We start from the raw sequence: 18,119 nt of genomic DNA on the forward strand, positions 1-18,119 counted from the left end.
TTCAATGGGCAGTCTGTGCATCTGTCATACAAAGCCATGAGTAGGTGGCCAGAGATCAAACTCTAGGATGGTAGGTAGAAAGGGGGTTTTATAACTGGCTCTACCTAGAAATGGCATCTGGAGTCCTAGCACAAGCCCACGGCCACCAGCACAAGTTTCATGATATTTTGTTTTTTGTCATCACAGTTTGTTCATTAGGGATTATACATTACGAAACTTCTGGCTGTGTTAGAGTTTGTCCATTTCACTCTTGCACTGCGAATAGATGGAAGTAAAAGGTACTGTTACTGCCAAAAAAAATCCTGAAGAAGGAGCAGGCGTTTTTGCTATGGGCCATTCTGGAATGGCTGATTTTGAGAAAATCTCCAGAACAGATCTTAAAAGCATGGTACAGCAGTAGTCCATTAATTAGCACAGCTTCACATTAATCTCTTATGACTATGTAGGATTAATATGCTTCATACCTATTAGGATCTACCACATCATTTCATACAGTCACAAGATGACCATTAGATATATAGAGATCCTCAAAATGGAGCATAATCTTATATTCATATTTTCCTTTTCATAAAGCACTTCTGAGATATTCTATGACCAATGCAGGCAGAAGCCAGCAATCTCAGGAGCAAACGAGCCCAGTCCAATCAATGATGCAGGAGATGTAAACATGACATACATAGCTTTGGTTGTTCACATAAGCAGTACAGAACTGTAGAACTCTGGAGAGCAAGTTGGTTTATGATAATGGTTAACATAGTGTGAATAAGACAAAGACGTGAGAAAGGCACAAACAGGACGAGATGAGCGCTACCTTGTCCTATTTGTTTCTTCCTCGCGTCTTTGTCTTATTCGCGTTAACTGTGAGTGGAGAACTGTGTGGTAGAGTGCGCCTGTAATGTGTCCAAACATATACAATTAATGTAGTATCTCGTTTGTTCCCATGCATGAGGAACTGCCTCACAGAAACGGGCAGCAGCTGAAGTGCAGTGTGGCTCTACACCGGCGGGAGTGCATACCTGGTGAGGCGGAGGCTTCGGGCAACAGGCGTCCTGCAGTGAAGGTTGCCTCGTGACGCCGCCCTTGCGGCTCGGCGCCACCGCCGCTGCCGAGGAGGACGGCGCCGGGTAGAGGGGCCCCGCACGCGGCTGCTGCTGCTGCAGCCCCGCGAGCAGCACGGGGCTCTGGGCCAGGCGGTCCAGGTCCGGGTCCGGGTCTCGCTGCTTGACGCGCGAGTCGAAGGCCGTCTCGTAGATGTGCCGCTGGCGGGCCATCTCGTCGGCCGACAGCGGTGCCGGGGCGGGGCTCTTGCCGCTGCGCTGTTCTTCGGCCCTCAGCAGCCGCAAGGCCACGGCGGCCGGGCCCGAGTCCCAAGGGTCGCAGTACTGAACGTCGCCCGCGTCGACGCCGCCGCATGCTTCTGCTGCCGACGCTGCTGCCGATGATGCTGCGACCGTCGAGAAGACCGAAGGGGGGGGGATACAGGCTTTCTTCTCGTGCAGAACAAGGCAGGTTTGTGCTAGAGTGGTTTGTATATAAATCACTGTTAAAATGTACGGCACACCTATATCAGTGGTGCTATTGCAAAACTGTGATTTGAAGCAATTTTAGAAGCACAAAAAGCTAGCAGTTCTGGAGTGCTTTGGAGAGTAGCTATCCTTGGAGCGCTTCAGAGCAGCTATATTGGCACTTTGGAGCAGTTTGGAGAAGCTGTACTCGTTTTACAGATGAGGCTTGCCCATTATGAAGCCAATTCTGAAACAGCTAATTGTACCACGACGAAATTGAATCCTGGCTAACATCAAACTGCCTCAAGGGAATCCCTGGGTGTCATGGAAATATAATTTTCCAAGTGTTGTACACACATACCTCAATATAAAAGGGAACAATCAGCTTGCATTAAAGGACAAACGTGGTTATTTCTGCATTTAAATTGAAAAATAGCATTTTGATATTATAAGCCGATAGCAAAACTACTTAGAGCACAGGAAAAGTATGCTTGTCACTCATGCTTGATGAATAATCATTGTTTGAATGCTCATAATGTGTTCCCCTTCATACCGGAGCACTGAGCTACCTGCATAATTTTACTTGCCCAGTGATCCCGACGGTTTAAATTCCGAGGCTTGCCCATCACATGCAATGCATTTGTTCTCTTTAAAACTATGTTATAAGCCAGCATTCCCAAGTGTCATTGACGACAACGCATGTACTAGCACTGAGAGCACAGATATTTTTAAGCCCAATTGCTACGCTTTAGGACAAACTCTCCACAAAGCAGAACCCTGCAGTGATTGCAGCGATTGTGGCTCAGCTTGAGCCAGTGGGCAGGCCTGTGCACTTTCGTTTTCATTCTTCCTTCAGTCGCAACAACAACAACAACCCAGATGCCAGGTTTGCTGCTACATTTTTGTGGGCCCATCTGCACGCTACACAGTATCTCGTGCAATAAAAACTCGGCAACTGAGGTATCGTTCCTGCATAACACACCGGGAATACCACAACACGACTACGTCTGCCCCTAGCTGCAACGATGCCGGCCGCCATTTTTAATTTTGACCCGGCTCGGCCCTGGCTTAACAAGTATCAACTACTGCTAGCACTTAAGGTGTTGCAGGCGCCTCAAGGCACGTGTAGCCAGCGCGTGCTTCGTCTGTGGCTGAGCCGGGGCGACGACACGCCGGCAATGCATAGTGGGACTATGCACATCAGCGCTTCACCACCACTCCGACCACGCCAACGCATCCGGGCAGCGTGAATTTGGTTGCCGCAGTTGACGAAGTTCCACCGTCCCAGTAGCGCACACACACGTAACCGAAAACATGAAAACGAAACTATGCGAAACTGCCGATAAACAACGAGGTGCAGTTGTGTGGGTTGTCTCCGGGACTTTTGTTTCTGTCGTCCGCTTTCTTCGCGTCCCATGTGGCTTAAAAGCGGTAGTTTCTGGATTTTAACAGACGAGATTTACGTCGGATTCAAGCGGTCGCCGCGAAAACAATGAAGGAGCGTACACGCAGCACAGCTTCGCCCGCTCATTCTCGCCACTGCTTCCCTTCTACCGACCGCGGCGAATGCCGCGTTGATTCAGCGTCGTTGCTCATTTCAAAGTACATTTAAACCTCGTTATAACGAAGTTGAAGGGGCCCAGCGATTACTTCGTTATAGCCATAGTTTCGTTATAACCCGTGTTGACCGATCTTCCAAGGATAATCGTCATTCCTTCGTTATATCCATTATGTCGTTGTTAACAGTTTCGTTTTAACAAGGTTCGACTGTAACTTGAATACTTTTGGCGGTCCCGAAATTTACCATTAAGTTTTACCGGAGTATTCATTCATGAGGTGGGGCGTCACACTAGAAAGTACAAGTCTGGCTACAAAGCAGGCCTGACCTATGAAGCTAAGAACTCAATGCGTTCGACAGCACAGCATATTCTTCACTGAACTCTACGGTTCTCTGTACGCGATGTCATATGGACAGCGGCGAGCATTAGGGCCAGCTTTGCCGGCGAGCGGCGACGAGGTTTACCGATCACCCGAATTATACCAAAGGAGATGCGCAAGCGTGTTTTGCAGATGTTGAACTCGCCCCGACCGAAATTCTGGCGACCGGTTATGACGCCGACCACGAAGAGTATGCCCCAGAGTGCTGCGCGTGATCGAATGAAATTTCCCCCTGGCTTATCCCACTTTACTTGCTCTGAAAAGGCCCGCTGAATTTGAATATTTCTAGAGGCCTAAAATACCGTTTTGTTTCTTCTTGGGGATGTTTTCACAGCAGCGGTTGCGCGTGAAGTTGCATTTAACTGCGACAGTTGGCTCGAGGTCCATACCATCATACTTAAGTCTGCGGTGAAGCTCCGCCCACATTCAGGGTCATATCAGAATTTCTCCGCGACAAAAAAGTGATACGTTAAAAAGCTTTTCTTGTTACCTTAGCAACAAGCTAACTACCGGACGAAATTATATGCTACATTACAATTATATTTTATAATTTTTAACAATAATCATTTTGAATTCTCGGGCTGGTTTGATATAGTCAAATATTTTTAAAAATTGGAGGGCCACTTAAGCTCCGCCTTACGGGTATGACGCGACAGCTAATGGGTTAACGGCCATATATGCGGAATTGATAATTCTTGACTCTACATGCGTAGATCGCTGGGAGTCCTCATACCGCTTTTGGCGCAGTGGTGCAGCGATTAAGCGATGCGCCACTGCTCTGTGACGGCAGGTCCTGGCACCGGTGGGGCTTATGCGCCCCAGGTTTATCTTCCCGGGCAAGTTCTCGCGACCAATCACTAGTTTATCCTCCACCTGCCACGATGGTCAGTTTGCTCACAATCCGGTGGGCAGGTTGTGATGATGTCACAAGGTCACGTGACCTAGGTGGAGCGGCGCCGGCTGCGAGGCTTCAAACGGTCGTCAATGCCAACACCGGCGCCGCCGCCGAAGAATTTTTTTTTCGACATAGGGGTATTAAAGCTCTCGTGTTTAAACGACCACGAATATGGCGCACTAGCCTGGACGACGCTGGCGCCGCCTGGGAGCGCGGCCTCAGTGAAATCACCCCGGAATAGAGGAGAAATGGGGCTCCCGCTGCCCCACCCATCTCCCTCCCTCCCTCGGAAAAAAAAAAGGGGGGGGGATATCGGTTGCTTCCGCTTCCAATCACCTCGTGCTACATTCACCTAATTTTATTTGCAGAAAGAACGGAGGCCACTGTGGTTTTTCAATAGAAAACCTTTGGCTGAAGGGCAGGGGGGAGGCCAGCTTCGTTCCTACTCCCTGTAAGATCCGCACCTGTCAAGGAGCATGCAGATGAAGGTTATACGACTCCCTCGCGTGCAGCATCGCAGCTGCGTAGCTGCACCTATGGAAAGTAGCGTGTACAATTCGGACATGACGCTTATTTACCTTCTATATTGTATACAAGCCCAGATCTTATCTTTTGCCGGTATTTACACTACTGATCTCAGATACGCTGGATGGTAAGCGTTCTTCGGAGACCTAATCAGCGAACACAAGCGACAGACTACGAATCATACTCACCAGCTTCATCCGCTGTCTTGGGGGCCTTTCCGCCGGGCTCGCTGTGGGCGGCGGAAGACGCCGAAGCGGAGGTGGAGCTGGAGGCCTGCGACTGGTGCGGCGGTGGCTGCGGGCTCGACTTGCTGCCGCTGTTGCTGAACCGCTGGTTGTCGGCCGCGTTTTTGGATGACGACGACGAGCCGCTGCCGATGCTCGGGGAAGTGGGGGCCGCTGCAGGCGGGGAAAAAAAAAGGCGCTCTCAGATCACTGCTTGACAACTCGTGTGCATAGTTGCGAAATGCTCAATTATCAACGAAGCACATATGTTAAAAGGACCCGAATGAGGAAGATAAGACGCCCAGTTCTGAATGTCGTGTTTTCCTTTTTTTAGTCTAAATACCGCTGTAACGTCTCTGCAGCAGCACAGCTTGTCCAAGATAAGTGTATATACAGCAGCTACAGAGTAAAGGTGATGTTCCATTCGAGGAATTTTTTCGCCCTTTTCAGGGAATAGAATACGAAAGGTAGAATTCACCGAAAAATGGAATTTTCGCAGAGAAGAGCTCAATGCACGAGACGTCTCATAAAAATGCAAAAATAACTTAACATCCTGTTGCGCCGCATTTATGCGTTCAGTTTTTACATACTATATATATATATATATATATATATATATATATATATATATATATATATATATATATATATATATATATATATATATATATATATATATATATGCCTTTGTCATACGCTGGACCACGATAACCATATAGGTATGACGTTAATATAGCTTCTCAGCGATAACATACCACCCCGGTATCAATGACGTTATCGCTCAAGACCATTCCCGCGCATAGTACGGCTCGACCCCGATGCCGCTCAGCTGACGCTGCTTTTGTTCAGAATCAACCGTAATACAAGTGTTCCTTCAAATATTGGGCCAACTGATATGGCTTTCGAAGTGCAAAAAACGACTGCACAAAGCCAAACAAGAAGTGAGAGTTTTTTTACAGGTCAGGCGTCCATCTGTCATGAAGAAGTAAAATAATGGTCCAGACTCCAACAGTACCTACCAACATGGCAGGCGTAACATGGACAATAACATGGGCAATACATGATTGGAACAATCTGGCTGCACAAATTGCTGCTTCCCCTCCCTCATCTTTTTACAACGCTTTGCACAACCACTTGTTAATATGATTGTATTAAGTTAAAATGACTGTTAGTATCACTGTTAATATCAGTGTAGCAATATTTATTATCCTAGTGCATTGAGCTCTAGTTTTGTGTTGCTAAAACAGTGCTGCATTTGGATGTCATTTTCTCCGCGTCTGTCGCGGGCGTGTTTGCCTTTCCTTCCATAGTCCATGGGGTTTTTCTCAGTATATTGCATCCTTTGCCTCAGTTACAACAACAGCACATGCACAGATGGTCGTATACGGTAACGCTCCATTAAAACTCTCTACTATTGACGAATTTTGTCGATGAGAGGCTCCAGCATCATTAGGCTGAGCCATAAGACGTGCCATTTTGAAAGCCGCTAAGACCGAAGCATTACTTACGTCGTAATTAGAATCGCGAAACGACGACAGCTAATTTCCGGATTTCACTCAAGAAACCAGGAGCCCAGCAAAGTGCCGCCTTCATTTCTGCCGGACACTTTCCTTCACGTCTCCGCTCCGAAATCTAGCGAGACAACGAAGACTATACGCTAGTACCACGGGGAAACAGAAGACGGCGCCGCCGGGCAAGATGTAGGGATTACCGAAGGAACAAGATAAGGAAAGGCACGACGAAGAATGACGGCATTAAGAGGTGATTACTTTGTCCGGAAGTAACTGCGCCCGGAGGCAGAGCAAACTCTAGGAGAAAGGAAAAAAAAAACAGACAAAAAGGGAATCTAAAACGCCCAAGAGGGCAGGCGGATTAAAGAACGGCGAACTACTCGATCGAAAAGTTGTTAGTTTTATCGGACCATTTACAATACCCGCCCGCGCTCTTTTTCGCCGTCATTTTATACTTCCGGCTGGCTGAACCCGTCGCCTTTAGCATGCGTTTGAGGCAAGTTTACACGACCATGTGGATAAAATGCGCACACGGACCCTGGGGCATCGCTCAGACAGCTAAGGCGGGAAAGCTTCGACTTGGCGAGCTTGCCTGGACTTGCTGCCGCTGCTATCTCCGCGAAAGACATCTGACGGAACCTCGGATACGACGCTACGGCTGATGCCGCATTGTTCCCCACTTTCCCTTTACATCCCTATTTTATCCAGACGTCGTACAGGAAGCTAAAAACTCCCTCCTTTGGTGGTAGATACGAGGTTCAGCCAACCGGACGTTCCCGGTTCATCGCAAAGACACCGCATCTGCCATCGTCCCATCGAATTTATGCTTTCTTTCCCCCACAGACACCTCTATACAGGTCCTAAATAAGAAACTCTCAGCTCTTCCCCCCACAACCTGCTCTCCCGCCCCCCCTTTCTCCTTCAAATGGTTCCCGACTACACTAAGCCGCGCAAGGAATCGCTCGTCCGTTGCAGAGGTAGTATTTGCGCCTACACTCTCAGATAAACCGTTCCCCGCCACGGATCTCCCAATACGGCCGCGGAACGCGCAATCGAGCAGCAAGGGACTTTCGGGAAGAACGGGAAGGCCCCGCTTGTTGCGGGGGGAGTCAATTTTCGTTCACGGAGACTTCTACCCCGCGCTCCTGGCTTAGGCCCGAACAAGCGTCGATCGAGGAGGTCGCTGACAAGCGAAAGCTTGTTCGCCGGACACAAGGGGACGACTGCTTTCCTCGGCGGTTACTATCCGGGACGCGGCCTTTTCGCTCGCCAAGTAAAAGCTTCGTAGGGAAGAGCCCTTCCCGGGGGAGCGGATTACCCGTGGAACGAACACTGCCAGATGGCCTCGACAATCGTACGGACGCGAGGAAGAGGAAGCGCTTTCAGACCGATAGAAACGACGCGTTCCCGTACGGCACCATGTTGTAAGAAGGCACGTTCGACAAATTCTAGAATGGAAAGACGTAGCAGGCACTCCCAACGCGGCATTTACGCTTGTTACGCCTTATAGGTCAGAGGGAAAGTACATGCGATAGGCGCCAAGTTGTAAAAGCCAGAGACGAAAGAGAGGAGACCTTTTAAGTGCAAGCTAAGATGTCGAAAGTTAAAATACGACAAGACGACGTCGCAAACAACAATCTCATTCCTACCGGATCATTTCACGAACGGTCCCGAGACTCCAGTGTTCAGACGTTCGACATCTATCACTTTACTGCATTGCGTGCGCCTATCGCGTTGGTTTAGAGAGGTTTAGCAGTGCACTTCGAAACAGCTGCACAACTTCCAGCGATGAGAGACGACGGCTTGAGTCAGACAAATGCAATTAGAGATTTCAAGTCGCTACAAAAATTCAGAAGCTGTTTCACATAGCGCCCTTACGTTCTCGCCAAGATTTTTCCCTTCGAAAGCATTGAATTTCGTCAGAGGTGTTTACTACGAAGGAAAGACTGCACAGCGCTCCACCATCATATACTGCGCGCATTTCCAGGCACAAGACTGAAAAGACTCATATATTGAAGATACATCGGCACGCACGATGACGCGAAACGGCAAGGAGCAGGCACCGCCAAGAAGAAAATACGCCTAAGGCGGGGTGCACAAAAAATACAAAAAAGAAACCAATCAAGCAATGCAGCACCACATATAAGCAAAAAAACAAACAAAGAAAGCCAGATGAAACCGAGCTTGCTGTAAAACAATGCGCGAGAAATTCTGCGAGGGGCGCCGGAATCGTATAGACAGCCAGCCTTGCCGTGAGATGAAGCGGCTGAAAACGAAAAAAAAAAAGGCAAAGTGCGCGGGGCACCGACACCGAGGATAAAAGGGTTATAAACTGCCGAGATTACGCACTAGACGGAGGAAGATATAGGCAAATAAAGGGGCGGGGGGACCTCAACCAGGCCCGGGGCGCTTTTTGTTCATTGTCGTATTTCACTCCTTCGCAGACATGCGCCTCGGGAAAGAAATGGCACCTAACGCCCTTTCCCCGTAAGTGCCTACTGTTTCCTTCCCGACACAGTCCTTCTCTCTTCCTGCCTTACCCAGCGCCCTCCTTTCCATTCTTTTCTTTATTTTTCGTTCCTCAGTTCAGCCATGTCCCTTCTTCGCTGTCGCATCATATTTATGTATTTCGCGAAGGCTCCTCTGAAATGGGTTTCTAATACGCCGGGAGGAAAATTACATTTCTGCTCGACATACACTGCAGCGTCGCACCAACGAAACCTTTTATCTTTTTTTCCAAGGTGTTCCGCTGTATCGCCTTTTCGCCATCCTCCCCTCGCGTTCGCACCCTGGACACACTGGCGGCCACGTAGTAGGTGTGCAGATAAATGTTGTTCGATAGAGGACCGAGGAAGAGGACCCGGCAGGGGACGATAAAGGCAATCTCCGGCAATCCCTCGAAACGACGGCGAGAAATAGGAAACGGTAATAAAAAGCGAAGAAAAAAAAACCCCCTCCCCTCCAAAAAATGGGGGGGGGGGGGGAAGGAGAAGGCGTGTTCTTTACTCGCTCTCATGCAAGTTAACTCGCTACCTTATTTTTCACGATGGCGTATTTATCTCTTCCACGTACTTCATTTTCCTTTTCGAGTACGGCCGGCCACAGTTCACGCGACGGTAAACACATCAGTTGCCAGCGAGCAACGCAGTCGCTCTTCGAAATAACCCGAACTTTAAGCAACACTGCGAGCGGTAGTCACTTTGCAAGTTACAGCTGCGATCACGGCCGGGCAAAATGCTTGTGCGAATAGAGGACAATTGAGGGCAGCGCAGTGAGCTACGGTAAGGAAAATAATAGCTTCAACGTTGACAGGCAGAAAAAAAAAATGGTCGGGGAACAAACGCGAATTAACGATTTCCTATTCGAAATCACGAAGAAGAACTGAGCATGAGCAGGCCATGTAATGCGACGGAAAGATAACCGATGGTCATTAAGGGTAAATGAGTGAATTTGAAGAAGACGCAAGCGTGGCAGGGGGCGGCAGAAAGTCAGGTGGGCGGATGAGGTTAGAAAGTTAGCTGGGATAAGTTGGCTACTGATGGCGCAGAACAGGATTAATTGGAGGAATATGGGAGAGGCCTTTGTCCTGCAGCGGGTGTAGTTAGATTGATGATCAATGGTCATACATAAACTTAGCTTGTACAAAGAAATGATATCGCCATTTAAAAAAAAAAGCCATTTAAATGATGGAGCCAACAGACAAAAATGCGAATTGAAGTTGACTTAAAAACTAGGCTGTCATGTTCCCGTTGGGTTATTGCGAAGCATTGAGCGACAGGGCGAGGCATCGTGTGGTCTGCGTGCTGAATGGAGCGACGGAAATTGCGCTGAACCGTTGTGGTAGACAGAACACGGCACTTTTAGTGAAGCTTGTGCATAACGCTAACATATGAAGTCGAGAGAAGGAGAGAGAGAAAACTCTTTAGTGAAAAGCAGTGAATTAATGCAGAGGAGAAGAAATATACTTAATCATGCAAATGACGTAAGCGCGTGATGCTAGAAGGCGACGTTTGCCGAGGAGTGGACCCTCGAGGTCAGCAGCGGTGTGTAAGGCAGCGGAGAATGCTCGAAAGCGTAGAGCTGGGCTACTTAATCCAATGATAACACCGCTCCTTGGCTTTCGTAGTTTGTTATAGGCTCCTTTGACTGTGAGCCGCCGCGGTGGCTGAGTGGTTATGGCGCTCGGCTGCTGGCCCGAAAGACGCGGGTTCGATCCCGGCCGTGGCGGTTGAATTTCGATGGAGGCGAAATTCTAGAGGCCCGTGTGCTGTGCGATGTCAGTGCACGTTAAAGAACCCCAGGTGGTCGAAATTTCCGGAGACCTTCACTACGGCGTCTCTCATAGCCTGGGTCGCTTTGGGACGTTAAACCCCCATAAACCATAAAACCATCCTTTGACTGTGCGTACGTCGTACTCAATAGCGAACAAGCTCTGTTGCGCGTATAAATCATAGTGACCTTTTCCAGTTGAAACCGAATTTCGAAAATTGAATTCGGCGTACTTCAATCGGTGTTTTTCGGTTGAAACCAGAAAGTGCCCCCCACCCCTCCCCCTCGCGTATCCATACTGTGCCCCAGCGCAGGGTTACATACTACTGGGCAAGATTAATAACAGAACACACACTGTGCCTTATTCTTGGGTGTACAGCACGACATCGATGCAGAACTGGCGCATGAACGGGCACTTCGCCTCATCCTTCAAGCGAAAAAAAAACGGCTATTGCTGTAGCCGCTCACAGCTGGCTGCAACGGAATGTAAAAAAAATGCCAAAGAATTGGTTCTGCGCATGAGCGGTGTTCGCGTTTCATTCCGGCCCGACAGTACACCGACGTCCCGAGACCTTGCTCTTTGCGGCAGACAATCCACGAACGCGCTGAAAACGTCGTAACTTGCACAGCGTGAACATACATCGAGAGCGTCGTAGGGATACCACGTTAACACGACAAGGCAGTGGGTATGACGCTATCAAAACCACAAGATTAAAATTCGTTCCTTCGCGTACGCATGGTATGCTTTTCGACCGGCGGCGCACAATGTCACCAGTGAGTTGACCAAAGGCAAATTTCTGTTTGTTTCTATGCTTAGAAATACCAGAAACCAAATTTCCACAATCGTTTCAAAGCAGTTTATGCACCTGCTGAAAGGTGACGAAGGAAGTCGCAGACAAGCGCTCCCTCTTTCATAGTTTGGCTCTACCCTGTAAAGCGTGCACCACAGCAAGCAGGTGAGCGCACGAGGAAGCCCACTTTACAAGCACGTACACGAGTTTATACTCTGCGGAAACTTTTCTAGGCAATTACAGGAATGGCAGAAGGGCGGAGCCTCTGTAACTGTGTCACTCCGCCAATAGTTCGGGCGCATGACGGCCGCTTCGCACACGGCTCCCTGCGCGGTTTTTCGCTCATTTTCTTGAATAGCTGTCGCCCTCTATGAAAGCTTCTTGGAACCGTATGCGCCTAAACAACTCGTTGTAATAATAATAATAATAATAATAAACCTTTTCTTCGCGCCTTTCTAACATTTGAAATTCACGCTTATGTTTAAATATTCCTTAAATAACGAGTGTTGTCAATGTAGTACGTTTTAAGAGGAAAGCAATAACTGCAACAGGGGACTATATTCGCTACGTAGGAAGAGGGCGCGTGTTTCGGTTCTGTAGCTTTGGCTCCATTGCCAAAAAAGTTGTCGCGGGTATAGATGAAGACAGAAAATTATGAGAAAAGAATGAAAATGAAGTACATCGCAGAAAGAATGTGCATTTGCCATAGCAACATTCTCTGGGGACAAATAAAGGGAACAGAATATATGGGAACAGAGTATATATACTATGCTACAAATTACACCGCCTCAAAATACGTGACGCAACGGAGACAAATCTGATGCGTTCATATCCTTGAGTCTTTAGTTAGCGCTTCATACAGAACACGTATTTACACACTGGCGGATTCGATTTGTGAACCACGTGAAATCTTGGAAATCAATTTACTTCCTTTCTATGAAATATAAATCCATGGCGGCGTTTACGCTATAGCAATCTATTATAAAAGCCTAGGGGGAATTTAGGTGTGTAAAAAGCTAATTTCGACAGTGCGTATTGAAATAAAGACACCAAATTATTTCGAACGTGCTTCTAGACGTACCGGCTGGTCTGACAGAGCTCTCCGGAATAGCGCGCTGGCTGGCCCGATAACCTCAAGGGACAAAACAGCACGTGACAGAGGAAGCCGTGCCCCCAACTACAAATCATCGCGATCTTTCCTGCGCATTATTTCTTCGAGAGGAAAAGGAAGAAAATAAGGGAAAGGATGAAGGAAACAAGGCCGAAGGAAAGAGCCTTAACTTTGTTAGATACAGAAGCCGAACATATATCAAGGCTCGTAAGCGAACTCTTGCTGCCCACTTCGTGCAGAGTGGGCGCGCCGCCGCACAACACGCCGCGAACGCTAGGTAATAATTTAGTCGCTCCACCTTATCGGTGTTCCCGCGCCGCTTGTTTCTGACGCCTACGTTCGGAGCAGGGCTCCTTGAGTAAGCCTCCGCCAGCGAGCACTTCCTTCGCAGCTTATTTTTGTCCTCCAGGCATCTCGTTTCCGCCGGCGTGGTGCACTGGGCCTTCGCGCGAACGTTAACAACAGATGCTCCGAATCTTCCATCCAATTTGGTGCCGGAGGCGTGGATATCTGAGATGATCCGGAGCGAAGCAGAAAACTAATCAAGAAAGACTAAACGAGTCTACAAACACCTAACAAATGAGAGATTACAGAGCCTGCGCTGAGAGGGGTTGTTAATACCCGGATGAGAGCAGTTTTCATTGCCCAGCCGAAAGATAGCTTACGTTGGAAGGCGCTGTTCTCGCACGAAACAAAAAGATCACTACATTTTCTTGCCACTGTAACCTTGAAGAAGCCGCGGCGAGAAAAAAGAGAGAAGAGAAAATTTTAGCAGACGCTAGAGAAGCGTGTAGGAGAACAACAGCCGCTCCTGACAGCTCATCGCCTTAGGGATTATTGCAAGCTGGAAAGACTCCCTGCAGATGTGACTTTATTTTTCCCGCACCTTGTTTTGCGCGCAGCAGTAGCTTTACCTCGCTTTCCTTTCCGTTTGTTGCAGGACGACATTAACGAAACACGGAGCCTCGTTACGCTTACTGAGAGTAAGAAAAGAAAAAAAGATGAGAAAATACCGGAATTTCCCTATACCACTTTCCGGCGCGTCTCCTGTCTCCGTATAGCACGCCTGGACAATATGTATGAACGGGGACCATGACGCTGCACTAGCGTTTTACTAGACTCTGTTCAAATGGGGTATCGGCGCAGCACACCGACTGAACTGCATATATCAAGTGAATAGTCACTTGACTTGCTCTTGCACTACATCAGGCATGTTAATGAATCAGTGACTTGAATTAGCAAGTTGGTGAGCTTGTTTACCAAATGAACGAACGAACTAATGAAGGAATAAATTCTCGCTCAATTAGCCATTCAAGGACTGACCTTTTTCGTTTGCCTAGTTAGTGCAGCCCGCTCTAGCGCTGCCGCTACCTCCGTCACACCAAGCAACATCACACACACTCTCGCCAGCTCACTCCGGCCCGTAGAAGAAAGTGCGCCATCTCATTAGCCTCAGCAAACGCAACCAGGTGCAGCGGTCGTCGCTGGAACACGAGAGGAGGAAGGACCACGCAAAGGCGCCGGCAGCGCCGCCGACCATCAAAGCAGCGCTGCTTCAGAGCAGGCGCTATGGCGCACAGCGCCGCCACTGTTGGCCGGCCTAATTACGTTAAAATGAGAAGGCACGGCTTTCGAGAGGGCGCCCTTCGTGCAGACTGCGAACTTTACGGGGCCGCGCCGAGCGACCGCATTAGCATATTGCGCGCGGCACAAAGAATCTGGCCCGCTCGCTGCCTGCTCTCCCGCGGCTGAGAGCTAACACGAAAAGAGAGAGGGGCGAGAAAGAGATAGAGAGAGAGAAAGAAAGGAGAAACAAAGTACAAAGGACGCACTTCTTTGTTTATTTTTTTCAGACGATACGTGCACGTGCGGCAGAGATTAGAAGGGCTGCCCTCGAGTGAGGTGAGGATGACAAAATAGTTGCCCCTGGAATCTCCAAAGCAAATTTAACCGAAAGAGCCCAGCACACGTCCTTCGAAACAAGGCGCGCGGCGCCGCGAGGAGGATTAATTTTCCAGCAAACACGTCGTCTATCTTGAGCTTAGAAGGCGCCTCGTGCTCCTTCAGGGACGTTAAGGTGTTGCTGCCTCGTGAGCGGTGAGAGGCTCTGACCATTTTTAACCCAAACATTTAACCAGGAGAAGAAGAACATTTCTCGCAGAGGGGAGGTTAAGTAAGTTCGCACTTTGAGGTTACTACAACCGGTGCCTGCAAATATCACGCAGCAAAAAACAATACTTCTTTAGTTGCGCGCGTTCACAAAATATATATCAAAGTAAAAAAAGGCAATGGTGGCTGGAGATAGCCAGCGTGAAACCCGCAAAAGAAAAATGAGACGTTCAGTAAGCTTTGCCAGGCAGGGCAATAGAGGCAAGACAATAAAACCGAAAGTATAACGGACATGCATCTAACGCTGACAGTCAGAGATGCACAATGGCGAGAGAGGACCCGCATCTTTCCTAGTGCTTTCTACCAAAAGACGTGCACCGCGGTGGCTCATTGACTGTGCGGCTGCCAACTTCAAGGTCGCGGGATCGAATTCCAGCCGAGGCGGCGGCATTTAGAAGGAGGCAAAATACAAAACCCCTCGTGAGCAGTGACGTCAGCGCAGATTAAAAAAAAACCCAGGAAGTTAAAATTAATCCACAGCCCTGCACTACGGCGCCTCTCACGTCCATATTCAGCTTCGGGACGTGAAACCCCGCATATCATGCAGTTTCTACGACAAGACTCAAATCAAAAGACCTATGCTTCGTCTATATACCGAGTCCAGAGAGAATGACGCGAATACAACCTGATCTTTCACGGAATTTACAGAGTTACAGGGCCTGCAAGCTCTTTTTGCTAAAATAAGGACCATAACAAAATAAGAACCAACGCCATCAGGCGGTAATATCAAGAAACATGTCGGCCATTGATGATATGACCAATGATTACGATCCGCCGTTCCGAACATATGCAATGACGAGCCGCAGCTAAAACTCACCAAACCCTGCACAATCGTGGTCCCATCTGACAACAGCGTCAGCAACACCTTTCAAGGTGTGCCTCAGGGCCGCCTGCATCAGTAGTGCTGCTTTTACAACTTAAAAATCAATTATCAGAGGCGGCAAGCTTCCTGTTGCACAGTAAGTTCAGAGGGAGAGAAAGATAGAAGCCTTCATCATCATCAGCATCATCAGCCTTACTACACCCACTGCAGGGCAAAGGCCTCTCCCATGTCTCTCCAATTAACCCTATCCTTTGCCAGCTGCATCCACCCTTTGCCTGCAAACTTCTTAATCTCATCCGCCCACCTAACTTTCTGCCGCCCCCTGCTACCCTTAAGCGCCTTAAGCGCCTTCAAATTATCTTTTAACGAATGCACAACGCCATACAAGTCTTACAACTAAAAGACCTAGGGCAAAAGATTTGAAAAAAAAAAACCCCGTAAAATTTTGGTTAGCATTTCACCGGCAGTGACTCCTGTCTCTTTAGCAACGCTTTAACTGAAGCATATTCCACCCAGAGATTATATGGTCTATTTTCTGCACTACTGGAACAAAACACTCCAAATCGCCAATGGCACCAAACATAGGGCGCCGCGCGACACTCTATATGCGAATACGGATTCCTGGAGACTAACTTATTCTTCGTCTGGATCACTCTCTCCATCAACCCATTTCTGACACGTGCCCTAGCACACACAAAACTGGCATTCACAAAGTGCGGTGCGCACTTTAATCAACAGCGTTTCGAGATTCCCTGCGGATCACTGCAAACGAAGACGTGTAGTATCGGACAAAAAAAATGCGACCAAAGAGAGCAAGAAGCGGGGCTACGAGAGCAAGCAGCCAGGAATGCAAATCGCATTCCGCGCGACCGCTGTGTCGCAGACAGGATGAAAACATTCCGCGCGCCACTGCTGGCAGAGAAACATAAAGAAAGGTCCAGAGATACGCACAGCGCGAACAGGTCTCCCCGTAAGTAAGAGCAAACACGGAGCTCGTCTTGTATACGTAGGCCGGATCCAGCGCATTCATGAGCGACGAGCTCGAAGGGAAAGCACTGCTGTCGAGCAGAGGGAGCAGTCCGCGCACACAATTCACCATCCACAGAGCGCGCCTGTGGCTGTGTGTGAGCGCGGGAAGGAGGACGCAGCACGCCGAGCGCTCGGGACCATAAATCTTCGTTTAAGCCGAGTTTGTGCACGCGAACGGCGGCTCCGCAGCGGGAACCCGCAGACGCGCAGTGGTTCTCCGGCTCCGCTGCGGGTAAACACATCCAGATCGCGTTCGCGCCTTGGGAACACGCGCCCCTCCCAAGGACTCATCGACGCGCTGTCTTCCGCTTCGGTATTTGGGAGACAACGCCACTTCCGTAACCGTCACACGCGCACCATCCACTCTGGCACGCCGCGAAGAGCGCTGAACGCAAGAGGAATGTATACGACAACAAGAAGTGTATACAGAAGTTCTGCACACGTATAGCGAACTGCATACGCGAGCACGCAGTCGCGGACGTTCGCACTGAAATACATGCAGGCAGCCTGAAACGGCTGCAGTGGGATTGCAAAGATCCCCGACCGACCTTCCGGTCGGCCCCCCCCCCCCCCCCCCCCCCCCCCCAACAGACAGTCGCCGGTCGGAACCCGTATACCTCGTGTCGTATGTGTGCGTGCGTGTATGTAAACCTGCCCCAGAACCCGGGTACCCACGACGCGCAAGACAGCAGCGTAGCCGCTGGAAGGAAGGCTTTCTCCACAGGCGCGAAACGCGCTCAATTATTCAGCTGAAACTGAGCGCGCACACTCTTTCCGAGCTCGGCGAGTTCCGGCGGAGTGTTTCTCGGCTCGATCGCGCCCGAAAAGAGGGGGCGGGGAAGACGAGGAGGAGGAGGATGGAAGAGGCTTATCTCCTCCTAGAAGGATCCAGCCTCGCTCCACCCCTTCCATTTCCGCAGCTGCGTATATGGTTTTACTTTCCTCACTCTCCCCACTCGATCTCCAGAGCATTACAAATTTACTTCGAGGGACGCACTTGTCTTCCTACATTCGCTGGCGTGGCGGCGAGAAATGTGGCGAAAGAACGCTTCCATGCTGCAAACAGATGAGAAGGAAAAGTGCGCTTCTCTCGTCATAAACCCGGAGGCGCAAGGCCGTCGGGAAAGGAATGAATTTTGCAGAAGATGTCACCAGCCGGTTGAATTACGCCTAAGCGGCACACGGGTGGCCGGCTGGAAATGCTTCCGCGCAATGACGCGCGGGTTACGATGTAAGGCCTCCTTTACAGTACCTCACCAGCTTCATGGCCACGGTGGCATCGCCCGAGAATAAAGGTAATATTCTGTGCACAGTGGAGGCGCATTTCGC

The 18,119-nt window shown here is 49.3% G+C and overlaps 1 protein-coding gene across 3 annotated transcripts in view; it reads right to left on the reverse strand.

Moving 5' to 3' along the window:
- Nucleotides 1–18,119, reverse strand: part of LOC144126218 (uncharacterized) — a 182,838-nt gene that overhangs the window by 25,332 nt on the left and 139,387 nt on the right. For all 3 annotated transcript variants that reach the window (XM_077660260.1, XM_077660261.1, XM_077660262.1), the window contains 2 exons: nt 5,052–5,261; nt 1,017–1,444 (listed from right to left, as the gene is read on the reverse strand). In XM_077660260.1, coding sequence (XP_077516386.1) covers nt 1,017–1,444; nt 5,052–5,261 — 638 coding nt within the window. The remainder of the gene's footprint in view (nt 1–1,016; nt 1,445–5,051; nt 5,262–18,119) is intronic.

This window comes from Amblyomma americanum, chromosome 3 (assembly GCF_052857255.1).
Source record: "Amblyomma americanum isolate KBUSLIRL-KWMA chromosome 3, ASM5285725v1, whole genome shotgun sequence".
Lineage (NCBI taxonomy): Eukaryota > Metazoa > Arthropoda > Arachnida > Ixodida > Ixodidae > Amblyomma > Amblyomma americanum.